At 37.7% G+C, this 25551-nt stretch overlaps 1 protein-coding gene across 4 annotated transcripts; it reads right to left on the reverse strand.

The window, feature by feature from the left end:
* Positions 1 to 1494: 1494 nt before the first annotated feature.
* LOC128685084 (transmembrane protein 41A) lies at positions 1495 to 25535 on the reverse strand. Of its 4 annotated transcripts, none has more exons than XM_053771572.2 (7): positions 25411 to 25535; positions 23733 to 23861; positions 21900 to 22030; positions 14402 to 14554; positions 6256 to 6420; positions 4515 to 4653; positions 1495 to 2965 (listed from the first exon to the last, which is right to left on the reverse strand). In XM_053771572.2, exons 3-7 carry the CDS (start codon positions 22023 to 22025, stop codon positions 2793 to 2795), a joined length of 756 nt encoding a protein of 251 aa, XP_053627547.2. In that variant the 5' UTR covers positions 22026 to 22030; positions 23733 to 23861; positions 25411 to 25535; the 3' UTR covers positions 1495 to 2792. The 4 variants fall into 4 exon arrangements, with proteins under 4 accessions (XP_053627547.2, XP_053627549.2, XP_053627548.2 ...); XM_053771574.2 differs by having other exon boundaries at positions 23733 to 23857; positions 25411 to 25477; XM_053771573.2 differs by lacking the exon at positions 25411 to 25535 and adding an exon at positions 25194 to 25327 and having other exon boundaries at positions 23733 to 23857.
* Positions 25536 to 25551: the final 16 nt, after the last annotated feature.

Genomic DNA, 25551 nt, shown 5'->3' on the forward strand with positions numbered 1-25551 from the left:
TGCATCCCTTATCGTCTGCCATCCACATGTGATTCTTGAGGTCCTACAAATTTCCTGTCTCAATTCTTCAGCAGGGGACATCAACACAAGTTCCTAATTACAAATTCAGGTTGAAAAACTCCAACTGATCTTCGAGAATGCCCAATCACATTGCACAACTCAGTCCAGTGTTCACACATTAAATTCAATATGGCTTCTCCCTCCCCACCATCACTCAACAGCTGTTCTACACCCTCCCTAACTTAAAACTTCTTGAAAGGGTCAAATCAGCATCACATTTTATTACACAATTATTGTATTATTCAAATTTACATATGCTGAATTTAGGAAAATCCAAAATTTTCCACAGTGAAACATATTTGTTGGAGAGTTTACATGTCCACTGACAGTTCAACCACTTGTATGTGCAGTCTGGAAAATGATATGGAAGTTGACTGGCATGTATTCTTCAGATCCTGCTCTTGTGCTTACGGTTGTTAGCAATAGCAACCAGCCAATCACAAGGAAGCCCGCCAAAGCTGTGAAGCAATGCAGACTCTTGTGAAGTAGCTTTAGCAGAATTACCTTTCCAGCTGGTTGCTACAGTTCTCAACATGTTTTGTGATTGCATTCACCTCATTGTACAGTTATAAATACTGTACATAGGCTATATACATATTATAAATACCAGCTTGTTTTTGGTGAAGGCAATACAATCATTTACTCTCTTTGCTCATTCCTTATTCGTTATAGAGTTAACAGCAAGGTGTGCAGGTCATAATACTCAAGAATATCATAGAAAAACTCCCAGCTCCCCTCTGCAAGAACTATTATACTGCATTATTGGTTCATCATATCTTAATACCTTGTCTCATCTATTAGCAGACATGCAAGATTCACTTCCATCTCTGCTGCCCCAACACACTCACTCTAACTGGCCTCCACAGTGAAAGTCTAAACTTTGATGCAAACTCTTATACTTTTTAACAGAAACTAGCCTGTTGCATAAACTTTGATGTATATTTTACTCTTGCACTCTTCCCTGCCCTTGCACACTCCTGATCAATAACCTATAGCAGAAACAGAACACATGTGCAACAGATGAAGTTGAACATGTCTCCAGGCTGAGGGATTGACCCCTCAGACTACTCGATCAAAGTTGATAGACTGACCACATCATCTTTACCTCTCCACTGTTGTTGTCTCCATATTTGCAACCTCTGTACAACTGATAAAACCTACTGTGTAGGTGAAACGTTTCATAATAAAGATACCTAACTGTTGCACCTGTCTTAATTATCTACTTGTCGGTATTGTAAAGCATTATTATATTCACAATAGCCGGCCCATAGTGCAATAAGCATTAGGCATTAATATTTTTTAAGGTGTGCTTGAGAAAATACTGGATCAACATCAGCAGGATGTCATGCATTGATCAGCAGAAAACTCATGTCAATGAAGCATAATGTCATATATACAGCATAAATGGTACAATTAGGAAAATAAAAGTTAAGATTTATTTATAATTTAATTAACAAACTTTATCAATAGAGAATATTATACCCAACTTACAGTGAGCATAATATCTTGTTGACACAAAATGTAAAACTTGGTACAGTACTTTAAGTAAATACAATACTCACTATACAGTCATCCCTACAAATTTATGAGGGTTAATAACATTACATTATTATTATACTCAAAACCAAGTGCTAAACTCAGGAGGGTCATATAGCACTGCAGGGTAGAGGGTGTTGCTGGAGCAGAGAGTAGCCAGGGATGGAGAGGATAACAGAGGTAGAGGTAGAGTTTGAAAGGGCTGTGAGGAGTGCTAAAGGAAGTATTATCAAAGTTTGTGTAATAAATTGGTTGCTGTTAAAAAGTCAAAGAGGGAGTCTGAGTCAAAGGTGGGGCCATCACCAAGGAGGGAAGATACAGTAAGGGTGTTAGAGCAGTGGTGACAACGGAGGTAAATTCTGCATGCTCGTTGAAAGACAGGACAGTCCAACAGAATATGGCAAACTGAAACTGGAATCTGACAATTATCACAGAGTGGAATGGGGTGCCTCTCCCTGAGATACCCATGTGTGAGACGGGTGTGCCCAATGCAGAGACGGGAGAGAGTAGTCTCCCAACCTCGGCATCAATGATAAGATGAAGGCCAGAAACCTAAACTTAGCTTGATGGAATATAATTTGTAATGAGTTATATTGGACCAACGGTTGCAAAGGCAGTTAGAGATTACAGTAAAATAGTCTGAGAATGGAATACCTCTATATGAAACTGGGAAGTCATGTACCATTGACTACACAGCAGAGTCCACCTGCTCATTTCCCTGAACATCAACATGACCAGGGATCCAGCAGAAAATGTTTTCTTTGTTATTGCTAGAAATGCAGTGCAATCAATAACATTATAACAATAATCAAGGGAAAGTGCAGGTCAACACAGAGGTCATGCAGTACATGAGGTATAGAAGATAATTGGGTTTGATCCAAGAAAGGGAAGAAGTTTCTAAAAGTCCTATGAAAGTAGAAACCCAGAATGATACAAAATTAAATCTGCATAATTTTTTTTTATTCAAATTTGGGTTCATCTTGTGTTTCAGAGACCATGTCTCTGTAATATATCACAAGAAATAATGACCAGAAAACAGATAGATCTTGGCGTAAGAAAGCCAGAGTGCAAGTAAAAAATATTGGATAATAAAAATTTACAAACACAAAAGCCCACTAATTTTGTAAGGACAACAGTATAATATTTTTGGACGATAAAGATCAATATCACCATTTCGAACACTGATTTTTGTATTATTATTCACTGTGTGTTGATTTGTGTTTACGATAAAAGTGAGAAAGTGTTATCATCATTAAAGCTACAGTTATAAGGCCAAGCATCTGCTTGTATGTTAAAACATCTTCCATAGACCGAATATCAGACAACATCTCTCCAGCTTGAATACACAAGAAGTTATAGGGCATCAGTCCTGAAAAATATAAAGATCAACATTATATACTGTATAACAATCAATAGTACAATAATTTAGCGTTACCCATTTAAAAACGGCTGTCAAATCAGCACTTTCCTATATCATTTTCAAATGTAAATTTATTTAGTTTGAATTTATTCTTGCAAGTTGTGTCTGGATTAAGTATTCTGAGCACTGTTAATAACTCCTTTATCTATTCCTATTTTCCAGCTATATATTTCAATTTCAATTATATTCTCCCACCTGCAGATTTATCGATTACATTTTCCTCATTTATTTCTATATAATATTTGCTGATTTTCTTGTACATGACTGGATGCTGCAGATGTAGTGGGCTCATAATTTTTAAACCAAAAATTGGTCATGAAATGTAAATGTTTTGATTACACTTTTTGAAAACTGGTAGTTATTACAAGAGGTCACTGAGCAGGAATATGAAAGTCAGTATGTAAAATTACAATAAGTAAATTATGGCTAAGCAAGGAATTTCTGTAACTTGATATGTTTGTGTTCTCCATACTCCATACATATGGTATTAATTTTATTTTCTCTCAATATGTTTTTCACTCATTTTAGTAACAATTCCTAACAGAAAGTAGTCTTGATTACTCAAATATTCTTACATAAGTATTTTCTTTTTGGGGATTTTCTTTCTCTTAGGGTCGGTTCCTGACCAGCCGGGCTGTGGCTCGTACGTTGGTTTGCGTGCAGCCAGCAGCCACAGCCTGGTTGATCAGGCTCTGATCCACCAGGAGGCCTGGTCACAGACCAGGCCGCGGGGGCGTTGACCCCCGGAACTCTCTCCAGGTAAACTCCAGGTAAACACCCTGCCTCGGTGGGAGACGGCCGACTTGTTGAAAAAAAAAAAAAAAAAAAAGTACATAGAGTCCTAGGTAGTAGGTTGGTAGACAGCAACCACCCAGGGAGGTACTACCGTCCTGCCAAGTGAGTGTAAAACGAAAGCCTGTAATTGTTTTACATGATGGTAGAATTGCTGGTGTTTTCTGTCTCATAAATATGCAAGATTTCAGGTATGTCTTGGTACTTCTACTTATACTTAGGTCACACTACTCATACATATACAAGCATATATATACACACCCCTCTGGGTTTTCTTCTATTTTCTTTCTAGTTCTTGTTCTTGTTTATTTCCTCTTTTCTCCATGGGGAAGTGGAACAGAATTCTTCCTCTGTAAGCCATGCGTGTTGTAAGAAGCGACTAAAATGCCGGGAGCAAGGGGCTAGTAGCCCCCTTCTCCCGTATAAATTACTAAATTTAAAAAGAGAAACTTTCGTTTTTCTTTTTGGGCCACCCCGCCTCGGTGGGATACGGCCAGTGTGTTGAAAGAAAGAAAGAAGTACATAGAGTAGTTCTCATTTAGGACCCAAAATTAATTTAACCTGTCTTACACATTAAGACCCACCCCTTGATACTGGAAGGTGGCTGTAGCAAATATGCTAACTGAGCTACACTAAGCATGCATGACTAGTCCTAACGCTATGACATGATATGAAGCTTCACACTCCAACACTTGAAAATACTTACCAATTAGGACAGAGAAAAAGAAGATTGGTAGTGGTATATTAATGTAGGGTGCCGTCACATTAAGAAACCAGTTAGGTGTCATGGGGAACACTCGTAAACTGATTAAAAAGAAGAACAATTGATGCTCATTCTCCAGCAACTGCAAAGAACAGAAAAAACACACAAAGCACCAATAACAGGTATAAAATGGAAGGCAAAAATATTAGGCAGACTTTTAATTTTTTCTTTGGAAAATAAAACAACTGGGTGATATGTAGAATAGGTTATAATAAAATCTGCAAAATCAATAAAAAAGCAACCAATTTGCTTTAAAATTAGTAAGATAACTGGAGAAGTAACAATAAATAAAATTGTGAAATTCTCTTTAATATCTATAGATAACAGTAAATCTCTCCATGGGGAAGTGGAACAAAATTCTTCTTCCATAAGCCATGTGTATTGTAAGAGGCAACTAAAATGCTGGGAGCAGGAGGCTAGTAACCTATTTTCCTGTATAAATTACTAAATTTAAAAAGAAAAATTTTGTTTTTCTTTTCAGATCACCCTGCCTTGGTGAGATACAGCCAGTGTAACAATAAATAAAATTGTGAAATTCTCTTTAATATCTATAGATAACAGTAAATCTCTCCATGGGGAAGTGGAGCAAAATTCTTCTTCCATAAGCCATGTGTATTGTAAGAGGCAACTAAAATGTTGGGAGCAGGAGGCTAGTAACCTATTTTCCTGTATAAATTACTAAATTTAAAAAGAAAATTTTTGTTTTTCTTTTCAGATCACCCTGCCTTGGTGAGATACAGCCAGTGTGTTCCAAAAAAAAAAAAAAAGTAAATCTTTGAGTTAGACTGCTTCATGTAACACTGATCAACCATTAAAATCTTGATTTATGCTTCACTAATTTCTCACACACTCACTGCTACACAATACACTCACTCCATCTCTTTTATACACCTCTCTGGACATGTCCTCAACTTTTTAGGTCTTCATCTGCTCACAAAACTGCTTGTTTAAGGGCTGTGCTGTCCTGTGTTATTTACATGCTGTGTGATTCTTACTGAACTCTTTTAACCATGAAGATGAAGAATTAGACACATGTGCAACATCTGGATATCTTTATTTGTAGATGTTTTGCCAGCCAGTGGCTTTATCATTACAATACAAGGCCATAATGTGAAGAATTATATACAAACGATGAGGTAATCAGTCCCTCAGCCTTGGAGTTGGTGAAGAGCACCGAAGTCTTGAAAGAACTGAAGCACAGTCATGGAACTTGGCGCTTATATACAGGCGACAGGTGTAAGATGTGCAGCAGAAAGTATTATTAAATATTAAATGAATAGGGAAGCAGCTAGTGCTAATATTGATGCAACTAAAAACTCAAAAATAAATTGGCTGCAACAACTGAGGTTGATGGATATTCTCCTAAGCAAATCTTCATTACAGATAAAACCTGAAACAAATGCCAACAGGCCATTTATTTCCAGGGAGGAAAGGAGCATATCATGATTTAAGGCATCAAAAGATAGGCTCACACAACAGAAAAATCACTATTAGCAATAAACCAAGATAATGCATAAATTATACTATCAAGTGCTTGGCAATCAAGTTACTGTGTCAGTCAGATTAGTGGAGGTCAGGTCCCATCTTTTGCTGGTGATGACATGTACCTTTCAAGTTCCATATGAAAAGGCCATGTGAGATGGTACAATAATACTGGTTATTTGTTAACATAAACAAAGATTACCTTTTCCTGTAGCTTTGCAATCTTATTAGCAAACATCTCTTGAATTATTGCTTTTCCCACAAAGCGAGACAACAGGAAGCAGTTAGAGGCCCCAACAGCAGTCAGAATACAACAGAGGGGAAATCCTAAAGGCCAGCATCCAAGCAGAGCTCCACAAAATAAGTTCTGTAAAAGACAAAATAGTCAATTTTTTTTTTCCATATTTTTATTTATGCACAAAAATTAGTATATTAGTTAACTTCAACTGCTGATGGGCAATCAACCAAAGATGAATTTTAATAAATCCTTCATTACTTTTGTTTTTCTTTTAGGTCACCCTGCCTCAGTGGGATATGGCTGGTGTATTAAAAAAAAAAAAAAAAAATCCTTCATTCCTGATGATGCACCATAATCTAAAAATTTATATGATACAGTATGCCACATACTGTCAAACCATAAACCAACCATTTCCTTAACCAATCCTCTTCCTTTTAACAGAGGAGTGATACATGACAAAAGCCAGAAAGAAGTAAAGATGCCTTTCCACGAACTGATTAATTTAAGTGGAATCTAAAATTATGCTTTTTCACTGTTATGCCGATACTCTGACACATTTACCCCCAAATCGAACTGAGTTTTATATTGAAACTTAAGAATGAAAATCAATTCGGACTTTGCAAAGCAGATGTATAATTGAAGGAAAAAATATTAATTTTGTTTTTTTTCAACAAGTCGGCCGTCTCCCACCGAGGCAGGGTGACCCAAAAAAGAAAGAAAATCCCCAAAAAGAAAATACTTTCATCATCATTCAACACTTTCACCACACTCACACATTATCACTGTTTTTGCAGAGGTGCTCAGAATACAACAGTTTAGAAGCATATACGTATAAAGATACACAACATATCCCTCCAAACTGCCAATATCCCAAACCCCTCCTTTAAAGTGCAGGCATTGTACTATCCATTTCCAGAACTCAAGTCCGACTATATGAAAATAACCGGTTTCCCTGAATCCCTTCACTAAATATTACCCTGCTCACACTCCAACAGATCGTCAGGTCCCAAGTACCATTCGTCTCCATTCACTCCTAACACACTCACGCACGCTTGCTGGAAGTCCAAGCCCCTCGCCCACAAAACCTCCTTTACCCCCTCTCTCCAACCCTTTCGAGGACAACCCCTACCTCGCCTTCCTTCCCCTATAGATTTATATGCTTTCCATGTCATTCTACTTTGATCCATTCTCTCTAAATGACCAAACCACCTCAACAACCCCTCTTCTGCCCTCTGACTAATACTTTTATTAACTCCACACCTTTTCCTAATTTCCACACTCCGAATTTTCTGCATAATATTTACACCACACATTGCCCTTAGACAGGACATCTCCACTGCCTCCAACCATCTCCTCGCTGCTGCATTTACCACCCAAGCTTCACATCCATATAAGAGTGTTGGTACTACTATACTTTCATACATTCCCTTCTTTGCCTCCATAGATAACGTTTTTTGACTCCACATATACCTCAACGCACCACTCACCTTTTTTCCCTCATCAATTCTATGATTAACCTCATCCTTCATAAATCCATCCGCCGACACGTCAACTCCCAAGTATCTGAAAACATTCACTTCTTCCATACTCCTCCTCCCCAATTTGATATCCAATTTTTCTTTATCTAAATCATTTGATACCCTCATCACCTTACTCTTTTCTAATTTCACTTTCAACTTTCTACTTTTACACACATTCCCAAACTCATCCACTAACCTTTGCAATTTTTCTTTAGAATCTCCCATAAGCACAGTATCATCAGCAAAAAGTAACTGTGTTAATTCCCATTTTGAATTTGATTCCCCATAATTTAATCCCACCCCTCTCCCAAACACCCTAGCATTTACTTCTTTTACAACCCCATCTATAAATATATTAAACAACCATGGTGACATTACACATCCCTGTCTAAGACCTACTTTTACCGGGAAGTAGTTTCCCTCTCTTCTACACACCCTAACCTGAGCCTCACTATCCTCATAAAAACTCTTTACAGCATTTAGTAACTTACCACCTATTCCACATACTTGCAACATCTGCCACATTGCACCTCTATCCACTCTATCATATGCCTTTTCTAAATCCATAAATGCAATAAAAACTTCCCTACCTTTATCTAAATACTGTTCACATATATGCTTCAATGTAAACACTTGATCTACACATCCCCTACTCACTCTAAAACCTCCTTGCTCATCCGCAATCCTACATTCTGTCTTACCTCTAATTCTTTCAATTATAACCCTACCGTACACTTTTCCTGGTATACTCAGTAAACTTATTCCTCTATAATTTTTACAGTCTCTTTTGTCCCCTTTCCCTTTATATAAAGGGACTATACATGCTCTCCGCCAATCCCTAGGTACCTTCCCCTCTTTCATACATTTATTAAACAAAAGTACCAACCACTCCAACACTATATCCCCCCCCTGCTTTTAACATTTCTGTCATGATCTCATCAGTTCCAGCTGCTTTACCCCCTTTCATTCTACGTAATGCCTCACGTACCTCCCCCACACTTACATTCTGCTCTTCTTCACTCCTAAAAGATGGTATACCTCCCTGAACAGTGCATGAAATTACTGCCTCCCTTTCTACCTTAACATTTAAAAGTTCCTCAAAATATTCTCGCCATCTACCTAATACCTCCATCTCCCCATCTACTAACTCCCCTACTCTGTTTTTAACTGACAAATCCCTAGGCTTTCTTAACTTGTTTAACTCACTCCAAAATTTTTTCTTATTTTCATTAAAATTTCTTGACAGTGCCTCTCCCACTCTATCATCTGCTCTCCTTTTGCACTCTCTCACCACTCTCTTCACCTTTCTTTTACTCTCCATATACTCTGCTCTTCTTATAACACTTCTGCTTTGTAAAAACCTCTCATAAGCTACCTTTTTCTCTTTTATCACACCCTTTACTTCATCATTCCACCAATGACTCCTCTTTCCTCCTGCTCCCACCCTCCTATAACCACAAACTTCTGCCCCACATTCTAATACTACATTTTTAAAACTATTCCAACCCTCTTCAACCTCCCCACTATTCATCTTTGCACTAGCCCACCTTTCTGCCAATAGTCGCTTATATCTCACCTTATATCTATATCTATTTGTATACATATTTGTATACATATCTATTTGTATACATTTCGGTGTATACCTGGAGAGAGTTCTGGGGATCAATGCCCCCACGGCCCAGTCTGTAACCAGGTCTCATGGTGCATCAGGGCCTGATCAACCAGGCTGTTACTGCTGGCTGCACATAATCCAACGTACGAACTACAGCCCGGCTGGTCAGGTATTGACTTTAAGTTCCTGTCCAGTGCCTGCTTGAAGACAGCCAGGGCTCTATTGGTAATCCCCCTGATGTATGCTGGGAGGCAGTTGAACAGTCTTGGGCCCCTGACACTTACTGTGTTGTCTCTTATCGTGCTAACGGCACCCCTGCTTTTCATTGGGGGGATGTTGCACTGTCTGCTGAGTCTTTTGCTTTCGGAGGGAGTGATTTTCGTGTGCAAGTTTGGTATTAGTCCCTATAGGATTTTCCAGGTGTATATAATCATGTATCTCTCCCCCTACATTCTAGGGAGTACAGGTTTAAGAACTTCAAGCATTCCCAGTAACTGAGGTGTAAGAAAAATAATTGTGGCTACAGTCAAAATTAGGTCATAATTCTACTAAATACTGAATTACCAATATGTAATTTTTAGCTAATTTATGTGACTATAAATAAAAATAAATGAGAAGGAAACACTACTACTGCATTCAATATAACCTATAAAAATGACTGTATCTCTCCAGAAAGTTCTGTATAGATTGAGCAAGTGACATGATAAATGCATAAAAGAATTTAATATGGATAAATGTTATGTAATGGAACTAGAAGAAAATAAAAACCTGCCACAGAAAGATTGTCCTAAAATATTAAAACCATCAGAACCAGAGGGCAATCCCAGTCATCAATGACAAAAGATTGTTGTCAAAAGATCATATTAATGAAACTGTGAGAAACTCCTATCCAACAATGGCTAGATTAAAAATCACCAGTACAGATATGGATGGGTAATGCTACAAAAGATGTTGACAATGAATGTTACACCAACATTTGAATATGCAGTTATGACACTGTTAGTTGATAAGAAAAAAAAAGAAGAGAAATGATAGCTACATATGTCATAAAGATTTAAAAAGACATATATAGATAAGATTTCCCTAGTGCCACAAACATGGAGAACAAGAAATTGCAGTGCTGAAAGACCCCTAGAAAATTCATCTTCAAAGAGCACTACAGTAGAACAATTGGATAGGTTACAAGAGCTGGTAATAAATGCTACATTACTGAAGAAAGTAGAAGCAATGTTGAGGGCATCAGTCCTTCAGCCTTAGTAGGCAGTAGTCAGACTTGAGGGGCAGACCACAACCTACAAAAAATGAGGGACTAATCACCTCAAAACTACAGCATCAATTCTACTGTCTCCAGTATTACATTCACCTGTATTTGACTGAAGAAGCCTGTTGCACAGGCCAAAAATTTCACCAATAAAGATATTCAAGTGTTACACATGTGTTTTACTCATCAACTTGTTGGTACTGTATACCATCAATATCATGGTAAAATAACATAAAAAAAAAATTCAGATTTTTAACCTGGAGGGTTAACCACCCAGGATAGCCCAAGAAAGTAGTGGGTCATTGGGGACTGTCTGTCTTTTTTCCATTGGGGGTCCTTCAATCTTGTTCCCCAGGATACGACCTACACAAGGCAACTAACACCCAGGTACCTACTTACTGCTAGGTGAACAGGGACAGCAGGTGTAAGGAAACATGACCAACATTCCACCTGTGCCATGGACTGAACCACGGACACTCAGTGCATGAAGCAAGTGTGTTGCCTACCAAGCCACAGGATACCATAATACACTATGATAGGCAGCAGGATGGTAGACAGGAACCACCTATTGAGGTAGTACCATCATGCTGAATAAGTGTAAACCAAAGAGTATTTAGGAAGTTTTGAACCAAGCGAGAAAATAATTGCTGTGGGGGACCTAAATGCTACTACACCCTCTACAACAGTTTTTCATGTCAGGGGTAACTAATAATGAGTGGCCTCTAAATAGAAAGAATTTTGGCAATACATAATACATATGTAAAGAAAAAGAAAATGAGTGTATGATCTACAATTTAGGAAGTAATGACAGCAGTTTGTTAGACTCTGTATTGGTAGATAAAACATTGATGGGGAAACTTCAGGATGTATATGTGTTTAGAGGAGCAACAGATGTCAGATCATTATTTGGTGGTAGCTACAGTGAGAGTAAGAGGTACAACTGACCATTGATTAATATGGTAGTTAACCATTCTTGAAAAGGGCATGTAAATATAAAAATCCTGTAAAATTAACTGAAGTTAAAAAACAAAGCTTACATAAATCATTTTTTTTTTAATGAACTAGCCACATCCCACTAAGGCAGGGTGAACTAAAAAGAAAAATGAAAGTTTCTCTTTTTAAATTTAGTAATGCATACAGGAGAAGGGGCTACTAGCCCCTTGCTCGCCTCTTACAACACGCATGGCTTACAGAGGAAGAACTCTGATAAATAATATTTCTTATAAAGTTTTTCTTCTTCTCAAGAACTATTAAGAGGGTAGTGAGGCTCAGGTTAGAATATGTAGGAGAGAGGGAGATTATTTCCCAGTAAAAGTATTCCTTAGACAAGGATGTATGATGTCACCATGGTTGTTCAATATATTTAAAGATGGGGTTGTAAGAGAAGTGAATGCTCGGGTGTTGGCAAGAGGTGTGGGTTAAAAGATAAAGAATTTAACACAAAGTGGGAGTTGTCACAGTTCCTTTTTGCTGATGACACTGTGCTTTTAGGAGATTCTGAAGAGAAGTTGCAGAGGGTGGTGAATGAATCTGGTAGGGTATGTAAAAGAAGAAAATTAGAAGCGAATATAGGAAAGAGTAAGGTGATGAGGATGACAAAAAATTTAGGTGATGAAAGATTAGATAGCAGATTGGAGGGAGAGAGTATGGAGGAGGTGAATGTATTCAGTTATTTAGGAGTGGACGTGTCAGCAGATGGGTTTAAGAAACATGAGGTGAATCATAGAACTGATGAGGAAAAAAAGGTGAGTGGTGCACTTAGGAGTCTGTGGAGGCAAAGAACTTGTCCATGGAAGCAAAGGGAAATGTATGAGAGTGCAGTTATACCAACGCTCTTATATGGGTGTCAAACATGGGTAGTGAATGTTGCAACAAGAAGACTGGAAGCAGTGGAGATGCTATGTCTGAGAGCAATGTGTGGTGTGAATATAATGCAGAGAATTCATAGTTTGGAAATTAGGAGGTGCAGGGTTACCAAAACTATTATCCAGAAGGCTGAGGAGGTGTTGTTGAAGTGGTTCGGACATGTAGAGAGGTTGGAATAAAATAGAATGACTTCGAGAGTGTATAACTCTCTAGTGGAGGGAAGGTGGGGTAGGTTGGAGGGATGGGGGTAAAGGAGGTTTTGTGTGCGAGGGGCTTTGACTTCCAGCAAGCATGAGTGAGCATGTTAGATAGGAGCGAATGGAGACAAATGGTCTTTAGGATTTAACATGCTATTGGAGTGTGAGCAAGGTAACACTTATGAAGGGATTCAGGGAAACCAGCAGGCCAGACTTGAGTCCTGGAGATAGGAAGTACAGTGTCTACACTCTGAAGGAGGGTTGTTAATGTTGCAGTTTTATAACTGTAGTGTAAGTGCACCTCTGGCAAGACAGTGATGGAGTGCATGATGACGAAAGTTCTTCTTTTTCAGGCCACCCTGCCTTGGTGGGAAATGGTTGATGTGTTAATAAATAAAATCAATATTTATTACCATATATTCTGGTTGCTGATGTATGTCAATGATTTTGAAAGGGGTTGGAAGAGATGGTGTTAACCTAACAGTGTTAATAGATCGCATGTTAATCAATGGTCTACTGTAGATGGGAAACAAGTAAAATGTCATCAAAGCATAAGTTAGTAACTTAAAGGAGGAGATAGTAAGTGTAAAATATAAGCAACTATTAAGAGAAAAGTGATCCAGAGAGGGTTGAAGAAGTATGTCAGTATTCACCAGAAGTTTGTGTATATAGAAGGGTTGGTGCTGGAGGAAAGAGGAACAATTAATGGAAGGCAGTAAAAAGGGTGGTAAGGGAGAAAAAGTTAGCACATATGAGATTTTTGCAATGTACAAGTGATATACGAAGGGCAGAGCATATGGAGAGTAAACTAGAGGTTAAAAGAATGGTGAGGGAGTCCAAAAAGAAGCCAGTGATAGAGTAGGTGAGATTCTATCAACAAATTTTGTGGAGAATAAGTAAACATTTTGGTGTGAGAGTACTAAGTTAAGAAAACCCAGGGATCAAGTGTATTTAGTATGCAAAAAACAAAGTGGAGAGTTATTAGATGGGGAGGTGGAGGTAATGGGAAGATGGAGAAAATATTTTGAATTGTTAAATGTTGATGAAAAAAAAGAAGAGAAGCAAGTCCACTTCAGAAACGTAACAACCGTGTAATATAACGGTCTACTGTATATAATCAAGGCGGTACAGGGAAGAATGGGTAGGGGTCATCCCTGGAAGAGTTGGAGGGAGGGGGTGATGGAGGTTTTGAGTATTAAAGCTTGGACATCTAATGGGCTTGTGTGAGGGTGTTAGATAGGAGTGAGTGGAGGCAGGTGGCTTTTAAGATTTGATGTGCTACTTAAGTGTGAACAAGGTAACATATATGAAGGGATTCAGGGAACACCAGTAAGCCGGACATGTATCCTGGAGGTGAGAAGTACAGTGCCTGCACTCCAAAGGAGGGGTAGGGATGCTGCAGTTCAGAGAGTTATCTGAGTCATGACATCTGCATACTTCTGGCAAGGCAATAATTGAATGAATGACAGTGAAAGTATTTCTTCTCTTGGTAGGAGATTACTGATGCATTCAAAAAAATAATGATGTGTGCTACAACAAAAAGCAAATTTAAAAAATTACACAATAGACTTAGCGTTGGAAATGGGACAGCATGACCTACAGCACCTAGAATACTATTTTAAATGTAAGAAAGTCGCAGGTGCAAATTACATACCAAAAGTGCAGAGCCGGGGATAGCAAAAGTCTGTTTATAGACGTAAGCTGATGTGAATAACAGAAGAACATAATACCAGTGGTCTTGTCTGTAAACACTTGATACACGCACAAGCTCTCGTAAATCTTCAAGAGATTTAGGAAAATGAAGATCCTAAAACAAAAGAAGCATAAAGAAAAATCAAATTTTATCAGTTCAATTGCATTTTGAAAGCATTTGAATTATAAAATGGAGAAAAATTATATCCAGTACAATACTGGTAATATTAAGACTTAAAGCATGCATTTGCTTACATTTTAAAATATATAAAATTTTAATATTGTAAAGTTATAAATTAATAAATAATAAAAGCAGATATAATAATTCTAAATATTTATCATAATGAAGATTAAGCTAAGCATAGCTTAATTTCCTACTTGCACCATATCTCTGCTAAGTACTGCATAAGAAATAAAAATAAAGTATGATACTGTATCTTAAACAGAACATTATGTATATACTGCATACAACAAAAATAATACAAAGAGAATGTGAACACAGTACAAAGTAGATGGTGGTAGTCTCTTAATGTGGGTCTCTGTCAAAATGTGACCCTCTTAGTGATTCAACAATTGCTGGTATCTCAGTGCTAGGTGTTAGTGATTAAGCAACTATTGGCACACCAGAGCTATATATCAATGGTTAAGAATCTGCTGACTTACCAGAGCTAGGTTTTTCACTTCCAACTAAAAAACCAATGATTACAATTTAGTAACCTGGTAGGAATATTATTATATGCATGGAAAGTACTAAACTCTAAGGATCATGCAGTGCCACCAGCAGATGTGAGAGATAGCAGAGAAAAGATGGAGGTGCTGAGGGAAAGACAATTAGAAAATAAAATAGGAGGCAAATTTACAGGTGATGTGACAAATTGGAGTAGATTAAGAAATCATAAAAGAAAAGGAGAGCAGACAGAATAAGAGCATCCCATAATAAATTAATATACAGAATAAATTTTATGGAATAAAGCAGCTTCTCAAAGTAGGGAAGTGTGACAAATGTTAGTCTTGTACCTGTACTGTATAATTAAATGTTTAGACTCCAACAGTTTAACCCTTTCAGGGTCGAGAGGCCCTCTCCTAAACTTGTTCTCAGGGACAAAAATTTTTTGGAAAAAAAAAATGATTTTTTCTTATGAAAAGATAAGAGAATCTTTTCCCGATCATAATGACACCAAAAGTTTGAAATTTGATGGAAAACTTACGGAATTATGCTCTCGCAAATTTAGCAGTCTCAACGATGTTTACGCAACAGCGATTTCGCCCATTTTTTCTACTGAATGAGTACAAGAAACCACCCATTTACTGATTTAAACTATCCAATAAAGTGGTCAGAAATTAGCAATTTTGCCAATTTCACACAAATTTCAAAAGATGTCAATTTCCAAAAAGGGTCCAGAATAAACAATACAGACATTCCTGGCACTAAAATAACATTTCCTCTGTTCATTAGTCACATCCCCAGGCCCCTCTTACATTTCTTTTGCTTTCCACTTTGAATTTTTATTCTCACAAAAAATAGAAGATTTATTGTTATGCAGACTACTGCATTAGTGTAGAAATGGTACAAATAACATCAGCACACTCGTGAAAGAATATCAGACTCACCAGTTGATGTGTATTGGATGCATGGCATGATTTGTTAACTTTTGAACTCTGGCAAAACTCGACCATTTCTGCTATTTTGAGCTCAATTTCAAGGTACTTTTCATTGTGAAACCAACCAAAATCATCTCAATTTCTGTAATATGTCTACCATTCTATAAAATGAAACCAGGAAAACTAGAATAGAACCATAAATACCATACGAAAATACAGTGCAAAGTCGCTGTTTTAAACCAAAAACACGATCGACGTTTTTTTTTTTTCTCATTATGCATTGTGTGCTGCAGGTTTTTTTTATACTGTGCACACTGACCACATAGACTCATTCTTTCATATGTAGGCCTACCAGCTTTCTCTTGCTAGATTTGAAGGTGCTAGAATTTAGGCATACAGTGGAACCTGAAAAACCAAACTTAATCCGTTCCAGGAGCTAGTTCTAAATTCGAAAAGTCTGAAATTCGAAGCAATATTTCCCATAAGAAATAATGGAAATACAATTAATTCGTTCCAGAAACCCAAAAATATTCACACAAAAAATACGTTTTATAGAGATTAATTACAGTTTTACATACAACAAATACTATAGTTTTTAATTATGTATAGTAATACATATAACATAACATTTTTACTTACCTTTATTGAAGATTGGTGATGGCATCTAGAAGATAGGGAGGAGGAGAGAGGACTTCAGGTAAAGCCCTCACCATGTCTTACAACATTGTGTATGCCACTACGCTTCTTGAATCTGTCAAACCAGCCTCTGCTGGCCTTAAATTCACTATCAGCACTGGTTCCAGGAGTTTTCTGTACCAGATCGGCATGCAACTTCCTTGCCTTTTCGCAAATAATCGTCTCTGAAACACTATCACCTGCAATCTCTTTATCCTTGATCCACACCAGCAACAACTTCTCAACCTCTTTAACTATTTGTGGTCTTTTTTTGGTTAAAAACCAAACTTAATCCGTTCCAGGAGCTAGTTCTAAATTCGAAAAGTCTGAAATTCGAAGCAATATTTCCCATAAGAAATAATGGAAATACAATTAATCCGTTCCAGAAACCCAAAAATATTCACACAAAAAATACATTTTATAGAGATTAATTACAGTTTTACATACAACAAATACTATAGTTTTTAATTATGTGGAGATGTCATGTCTGAGGGCAATGTGTGGTGTGAATATAATGCAGAGAATTCGTAGTTTGGAAGTTAGGAGGAGGTGCGGGATTACCAAAACTGTTGTCCAGAGGGCTGAGGAAGGGTTGTTGAGGTGGTTCGGACATGTAGAGAGAATGGAGCGAAACAGAATGACTTCAAGAGTGTATCAGTCTGTAGTGGAAGGAAGGCGGGGTAGGGGTCGGCCTAGGAAGGGTTGGAGGGAGGGGGTAAAGGAGGTTTTGTGTGCGAGGGGCTTGGACTTCCAGCAGGCATGCGTGAGCGTGTTTGATAGGAGTGAATGGAGACAAATGGTTTTTAATACTTGACGTGCTGTTGGAGTGTGAGCAAAGTAACATTTATGAAGGGATTCAGGGAAACCGGCAGGCCGGACTTGAGTCCTGGAGATGGGAAGTACAGTGCCTGCACTCTGAAGGAGGGGTGTTAATGTTGCAGTTTAAAAACTGTAGTGTAAAGCACCCTTCTGGCAAGACAGTGATGGAGTGAATGATGGTGAAAGTTTTTCTTTTTCGGGCCACCCTGCCTTGGTGGGAATCGGCCGGTGTGATAATAAAAAAAAAAAAAAAATAATACTACATATAACATAACATTTTTACTTACCTTTATTGAAGATTGGTGATGGCATCTAGAAGATAGGGAGGAGGAGAGAGGGAGTTGGGGTTAGTGTTTGGAAGGAGAATCCCCCTCCATGAGGACTTCAGGTAAAGCCCTCACCATGTCTTACAACATTGTGTATGCCACTACGCTTCTTGAATCTGTCAAACCAGCCTCTGCTGGCCTTAAATTCACTATCAGCACTGGTTCCAGGAGTTTTCTGTACCAGATCGGCATGCAACTTCCTTGCCTTTTCGCAAATAATCATCTCTGAAACACTATCACCTGCAATCTCTTTATCCTTGATCCACACCAGCAACAACTTCTCAACCTCTTTAACTATTTGTGGTCTTTTTTTGGTTAGCATATTAACACCTTTCGCAACATCAGCTTCCTTGATTTATTCTTTCTTTGACAGGATAGAACCAATGGTCGACTTGTTTTTCCCATACATCCTGGCAAGCTCAACGAGTCTTACACCACTCTCATACTTCTGTATTATTTCCTTCTTCACATCTATGGTGTTTCTCACTTTCTTTACCACAGGGGTACCACTAGCAAGTTTCTTTGGGCCCATGGCAGCTTATTTCACAGTCCCAAAAGCACTAAACACAACGAAATACACCTACCATCCGACTTATGACCTGCTCAACTTACGACCACTCGGCTTACGACCGTGTTTTTTATGCCAAATTTCTGGGAAATAAACAACTGTTTGTGTTGTACACAGTGTTTATCCTAAACCTTACAGTATAAAATACAGTACTAACAGCATAAAAAGTAAAGTAAAACATGAAATACCAAAATAAAACAATAAAATAAAGTCATTACAAAAATGTTTTGTTGATATTCAGTAGTAAAGTTCGACATACGACCATTTTGACTTACAACCGGTTTCTCGGAACCGAACTCGGTAGTAAGTCGGATGGTAGATCTAATCATAAAATGCGTGAATGAGAGCGCAGGTTAGTGTTCACTCAAGCATAACAAAGCTAGACTGCTCACGGCGCCTGCGCGGGGACGCGGACAGAGCGGGCCGGCAAACAGGTCCTGTACCCGGCGGTCCGAAAATAGGGGCGCGTTCGATAATAGGGACACAGTTTGTCCGAAAAAATGGTCCTATTTTCGAAACGTTCGATATGTGATACGTTCGATTTTTGAGGTTCCACTGTACTAGTACGTCAATAACCCTGGTGCATAAGCCGTACTAGTATGTCGGAAACCCTGAAAGGGTTAAGAAAAAGTTAATTATGCTGATGGTTTACTACACATGAGTCAGGATAAGCAAATTTGGGAAAGCACAATCTTTAGTCAGAAACTGGCTGTAATTAGCAGACATAAGATACTCCAAATTTGCTAATTTATCCTGCTACTCACTATTAGGTATATGTATAACACTTTTACATATGTGACCTACTGACTATTATATGTGAGTTACCAAGCACACCACACCTTTTTTCATTCACCCCAAGTCAGCCAGTCAGCCAGAGAAGCTTGGAGAGTACTAATAAACTTACCTTTAGACAATTTTATGTTAAACTTAGCATTCGAATAATCTAACTATATTCTATGTCAAGTAATTTTAAGTTCAAGTATTACTCTGCTAAAAATGCTTTTCTTAATAATGAGCTTTTCTGTACAAGAAATAACTAATGTATATCCATCTCTGTAACATAAATGCATCTTCCTGGAAAATAAATATTTATTTCTTATTATTTATAGAATCAGCATCCCTGCTATGCTGCCATCATGTTAAGCAACTCTTGGAAGCATCCTTCATCCTTCTTTGCTTTGCTCTCAACCTTCATGCATTTCTGTACTCGCTAATGTGAAATTGTCACATTTGTTTTATTGCCCTTTATTATGACTTTACAGTGCAAAATAAGTAGTGAAGGGTAGTCTGCTAGTCACATGCAAAAGAAAATTATGAATATGTACCAAATTTTAGGGTAAATAGAACAACCATGTGCTACATTAATAATAGTGAGGAGACTCAGGAAAGTTTAGAATCTAGTGCTTCAGTAGCTGCTAAGGCATGTAAGGTACTGAAATTGCACATATTTGATGTAAGTTTATAAAAGTTAAAATAATTAATGAATTTTTAATTAGAGTCAAAATGAAAGTCACCTGAGAGACCCAATCATATACTACATGTATGAGAAAGTGAACCGACTATATGACAACTTTAAACACCAACAGTGAAGGAAGCAATGTAATTAATAGTACAGATAGCAGTGAAGATGAAGGCACTTTAAAATTCACAATACCATGGCTGGAACACTTCACCAAAAACCCACACTTAGGAATAGAACCTCATGATGATTCCTCAGTTTGTCCTGGACCATTGTCAAGTCACAACTGGAGAAAGAAAAGTGGAGAAAGCCAGAAGACAGTATGCTAGAGGGCAGGGAAAGAAGGGAGTGGTGGTGGTGGTGGAGGACAATGTCAAGTCACAAGGTTCCTTTTCTAAGTTTGGATTTTTTTTGGTGAAAAGGCATACGTATTCTGGGCTTGGGTTATTTTACCTGAGCTTATGTGGAGGGTTTATTCTATAGAGTTTGTACCTGAAGTCACATAGTGAACATCAGGCATACTGAGAGTCAAGGTGTGTCAGTGAGGGTATGTATACCTCTTGCAAATCACAACACAACAGTGTTTATTTGAAACAATACGTACTATACATTAACAATGACGATGACAAAACGAAAATAAAAATAATAATAATATAGTACAGTATGTACAAATTTAATTGTTTATAAAAGAATTCTGAAGCACTGATGGTAGTAAATTTTATTAATGCATCCACAATATGTAACATACTATAAGAATACAGTGGACCCCCAGCTTTCGGCCAGTGTGGAAATCGTACAATTTGGATTTCGAGCACTTTTTTTGGTGAAATTTCCCCCGGGTTTTGTACATCCCCTTGGAAATCACTGGTACCAGACGCATGTGCCGGGCCACTCATACGTTCATGACTCATTCTTGGGCACATTAAATGTCTTATTTTAGGTTAATATAGACATTTTCATTAATCCATCTATGATATTTTCTTAAAATTCTGTAAGAAACATGTTACATAGCATGTAAACATGCCTTTGTTATTCGCTCACTTAGAGTGTCCCTCTAGTTTTAACGTCATAGTAATACTAACAGTATGTAATAATAATCAATCTTGGGCACATTAAATGCCTTATTTTGGATTAATATAGGTATTTTCATTAATCTATCTATGATATTTTCTTCAAAATTATGTAAGAAACACATTACATAGCATATAAACACGCAATGTTTATATGTAGTGGAGGGTAAACATTACGTTTCCTCTGGTCCAGCGTTAGAAAAAACTGTATGAATCTGCATTGCCCCAGTAACTGTTCTTTATACATAAGCTTTTGTTTACAATTCTCAGCATGAATTATTCATTATTTCTCCCTTTGTTTATGATGACATCTAAAGGTTGTTATTAGAAATGATTAAACTCAGTGAACATGGTATGTTGATGGTAATAATATGGCTGTAGGCCGAAGTGTATGTAGCCGGTAGGTATACACTGGGATGTAGTCCGCCTGGGACAACAAATAAATTCATGTACTTCTCACCAACAAGAGTCTTTAATAAAGGTATGTAATGTTCATTTATCATTAAAATTAGTCATTTTGGCTATACAACACCAATGGCTATCAAAAGAAAATGGTGTGTTTTCTCGCCAGCATGTGGGATACTATGGTTCAGATCAAGTGACTGCAAGGCATTATGTGTAGAGAGTTATGCTTTCTAAAGTGTCTGGAAAACTTGAATTATTATATACGTACTTTATATGTGGATATCAGCATTCACTGGAAAGTTTTTCTTACATTGACTATTTCCCACTTAGCCAGGGTGACCCAAAAAACAACACACTTTCACCAATGCTCATTCAACAGCTATTCTGCCAGAAATGCACAAACATCACAATTCAAAATGACTCTAGGGTTAAAACATTAATACACATCCTTCAGTGTGGAGCTAAAAATAATTTATGCTGCAAGTAATTAATTAAAAATTAAATAATAGTCCTGCAAATGTGATGCCAGTACATACCGGACTGAGTCCATTTTTCAATGCTGGCCTGTTGACAAAGAGAAACCACAGGAAAAACGATGACACTGCAAATACTGCTGGGACAATCAACAGCCTTAAGTAGTCTCTTCGTCGAAGTTGACCCATTGTCACTAAAAAAAAAAATAATTTTGCGCCATTACATAACAAGGTAAGGTAACTGAAGCTACCGTACCTTCTTCATGAATTTCTGGTACATTTTTAGACTTTTAAAATGGCTCATATTACATTTTTCCTTCAGGAGACTAAAACCTGAATTGAACAAAATTAAAAACAAAGAAAATCAAACTTTAATAAACCTGGGTAACAAAAACTCAATCTACTGTAAAACTACAGATTTTTTACAATTTCTCTACACATACTGTACTTTTTTATTCATACTACAGTATAGTCTTCCATACAAATTCATGGAGTTTACATTCTTAGAGGTTCCACAAGAGTAGAATCCAGACTTCAGAAACAGTGTTGGTGAAGTGTAAATGCATTTCCTCAAAGCTCTTGGGTTGCCTGCTGCCGGTAACAAACCTGTCTTCTGTCCAGTTGTTTGCCTCTCAGGCTTTCCTTCATCATTTCCCACTCCTTTTGTGTCTATCTTGGCTTTCTACAGTGCTTCCTATCAGGGAGTAGTTCCTTTATGACCAATCCTAATTTGTTGATATGTCCTCTGCTCAAGTGAGCAGGGAACCCTTTGTGGCCCCCAGTGACAGATGATCCTTCACCTCTCATCCCTTATATGGCTACAGTATCTGCTACTGGGGTAAATAAAAGGGCCCTTGACACTGACAAGGGATTCAGGTAATTATCCGGCTCAAAACACCCACAGTAGAACTGGTTAATTTCTCAGTGTAATTGATATAAATGATGTCAATAATGTATTTTGTATGTACAATACAGTGGAACCTTGGCACTCGAACTTAATTCATTCCAGAAGGCTGTTTGAGTGCCAATCTGTCCGAGTTCCAAACAAATGTTTCCCAACCAATTTTCTTTTTGGTTGGCTGTTATCACTAACCCTCTTAGGCCCCATGGTGACTTATTTAAACAAATAATATAAAAAAAAACACCAAAAATTGCGAAGAAACATGAAATAGTTTACAGCGAAGTTCTGGCAGGTCATGTTTGTTTGGTCGAGTGCCGAGCAAACAGTCAACTACTGAGCAATTTGTTTACCGAACAAAATGTTTGAATGCCAAATTGTTAGAGTATGGAGGTTTTTGTGTACTGAGGTTCCACTCATTTTTATCTGGAAATGAGACAAAATTAGAGAGAAAAGTTACATCACTATTTTAGCATCAAAGGGTGCCAACCAACTTTGTGAATTGGACTAATAACTGTCTAATGAATTCCCATATCAATAAGTGCAAAGTAATGAACAATGTTAGCTCAATAACAGTCATAATACTGTAGCTTGAGAAATTAATCACTAATCCCCAAAATGGAAATGAAAACTGAACAGTGTCTCTGTCCACTGTGGTTCATTATCAAGTAGTAAGTGATAAAGAAAGGGGTAGAAATTCAGAGGAATAGAATATGATATTAAGATGTTAATTTTGGTTGGGAGAAGTAACAGTGATCAATCAAACAACAATTTTAAAACTGCTGTACATATAGGCAAATTAATTCGGTTGAGTAAAACTAAATTATTATAAAAAAGAAGTGCTAAACCTACAAGGCTCTGCAAAACTAAATACTGGACTGTTTTTAATCAAGTGGTAAACACGTAAGAAGCAGTTGAAGATAATGCAGTATAGTACCATAAGAATTATGTATTTAAAATAAATTCCATAACTGGCTTTTTTAAAATTTGTAACTTACATTGTTTGCTTCTTGGGATTATTAACCATGAAGGATTATTAACTCTGGGTAACCCAAGAAAGTCAACTGATGTGGCTTATTTCCATTGCGTTCTTTGGTCCTTGTCCCCTGGATGTGACCCACATCTAGCTAGAAAAAAAAGGTGTTACTCAGATCAGTAATCCAAGAGGGTTAATAACCCAGGACAATCCAAGAGGTTTATTTCTACTGGGCTAATCTTTAGGTCCTCCTACAAGATTTAATCCACAAAAGTCTATTCTACCCTTAGGTACAATATCTATTTAGTCCAAAGGTAACACAGGCTGCAGGTGTTAATCCAGATGTCCATATGTTTTGCCTCATCCAGGGTTCAAACCTGGGTTCTCTTGAATGTGAACCGAGTACACTACTACTAAGCTATGAGGTACCTGCCACTACACTACATGTTTCAGAAAAGCTAAGCTTTAGTCAGGATAATCTACAAATATTTTATAGACTATAGCACAAATTCATACAAAGGACACAAGTTTTAGGCATGAGTGAGAATGGTGGGTGAACTGGGCCTGCACAGCATGTGACAGTATGTCTGTTGCAGTGATTTTCAAAGCTGATTTCAAACCATGCATGTACAAACCCGAATAATGCATTCACATGCCTGGCAGACCAGACATATGTAGACCATTCCTGACATTTATTTCATACGATACTTTGAGAAAGCATTTTCTGGTGGACTTCAGACTTTCACCACTACTGTATCCTAATTAGAAAAAGGCTATTTTTATATACTATTATTCTTATTATCATAACTAAGCATGAAACTCACAAGGGTCATTTAGTATGTTTATTTAGGCACAGGTACACAAATAAGGTGCATAAATTATCATGCATAGTAACATGTGTGTAAATTACCTAGGATAACCCAAAAAAGTAAAAAAGGCTTATTTCCAATGAGACTTATTTGAGAGTGTAGGTACCAATTTTATTTTAAAATGGTGCATTATTTTCAATTAATAATTGAAGAATGCCTCTTCAGATAGGGTTCACATTGGCTGGGCCTACAAAACTGCCATAAAGCCTATTAACTAATGGCAAAGACCAAGGCCTATGACCTTTTTAGGTTATATGTAATTTACACAATGTATGATCACCCTACCCAAGGACAGGACCACCAGACCTAGTGACCAACACCATCTGACCGCTAGTTAAGACCACTGGTCTAAACCATCAGACTTTAAGTTGAAATCACCTGACCAATGGTCAAGAACACCTGATTGCTAATTGAGACCACCTGACCACTAATCAAGAACATCTGATTGTCAGCTAAGACCACCTGATGACTGGTTAAGAACACCTGATTGCTAGTTGAGGTCTGGAAACTGGTCAAGAACCACTGACTGCTAGTCGAAACCACCTGACCACTAATCAATTGACCACTGATGAATTTGTGCTTGTCGAAACCACCTGACTACAGGTCAGAACTACCTGACTACTTGTCGAGGTCATATAACCATTGTTCGAAACGACCTGACTGCAGGTCGAGACCACCCGACCACAGGTCGAAACCACGTGACTGCTAGCTGAGACGACTGAGCAAGACTACTGATCCAAACCATCAGACTGCAGGTTTGAGACCAGCTAACCACTGGTGGAGGCCACCAGACCACAGGTGGAGACCACCTTAAGACAGGTGGAGACCCACCTGTGTTTACAACTGGAGTGTGATCCAGGCCTCGATCAGCTGACTCATAGTAAACAAACACCAGTTCATCTTCTTCACATACATCAACCACAATATTATCTAAATGAGGCAAACAATATGCATCAGTCTTACACATATAAG

Source organism: Cherax quadricarinatus, chromosome 5 (genome assembly GCF_038502225.1).
Source record: "Cherax quadricarinatus isolate ZL_2023a chromosome 5, ASM3850222v1, whole genome shotgun sequence".
Lineage (NCBI taxonomy): Eukaryota > Metazoa > Arthropoda > Malacostraca > Decapoda > Parastacidae > Cherax > Cherax quadricarinatus.

Excerpts from the sequence above, each read along its gene's own strand:
- LOC128685084 (XM_053771572.2), bottom strand. The coding sequence starts at position 22,025 with ATGGGTCAACTTCGACGAAGAGACTACTTAAGGCTGTTGATTGTCCCA. Across the intron at positions 14,555-21,899 it reads TGAAAAATGGACTCAGTCCG|GATCTTCATTTTCCTAAATC; the intron begins GTATGTACTGGC and ends CTTTTGTTTTAG. Across the intron at positions 4,654-6,255 it reads TTGCAAAGCTACAGGAAAAG|TTGCTGGAGAATGAGCATCA; the intron begins GTAATCTTTGTT and ends TGTTCTTTGCAG.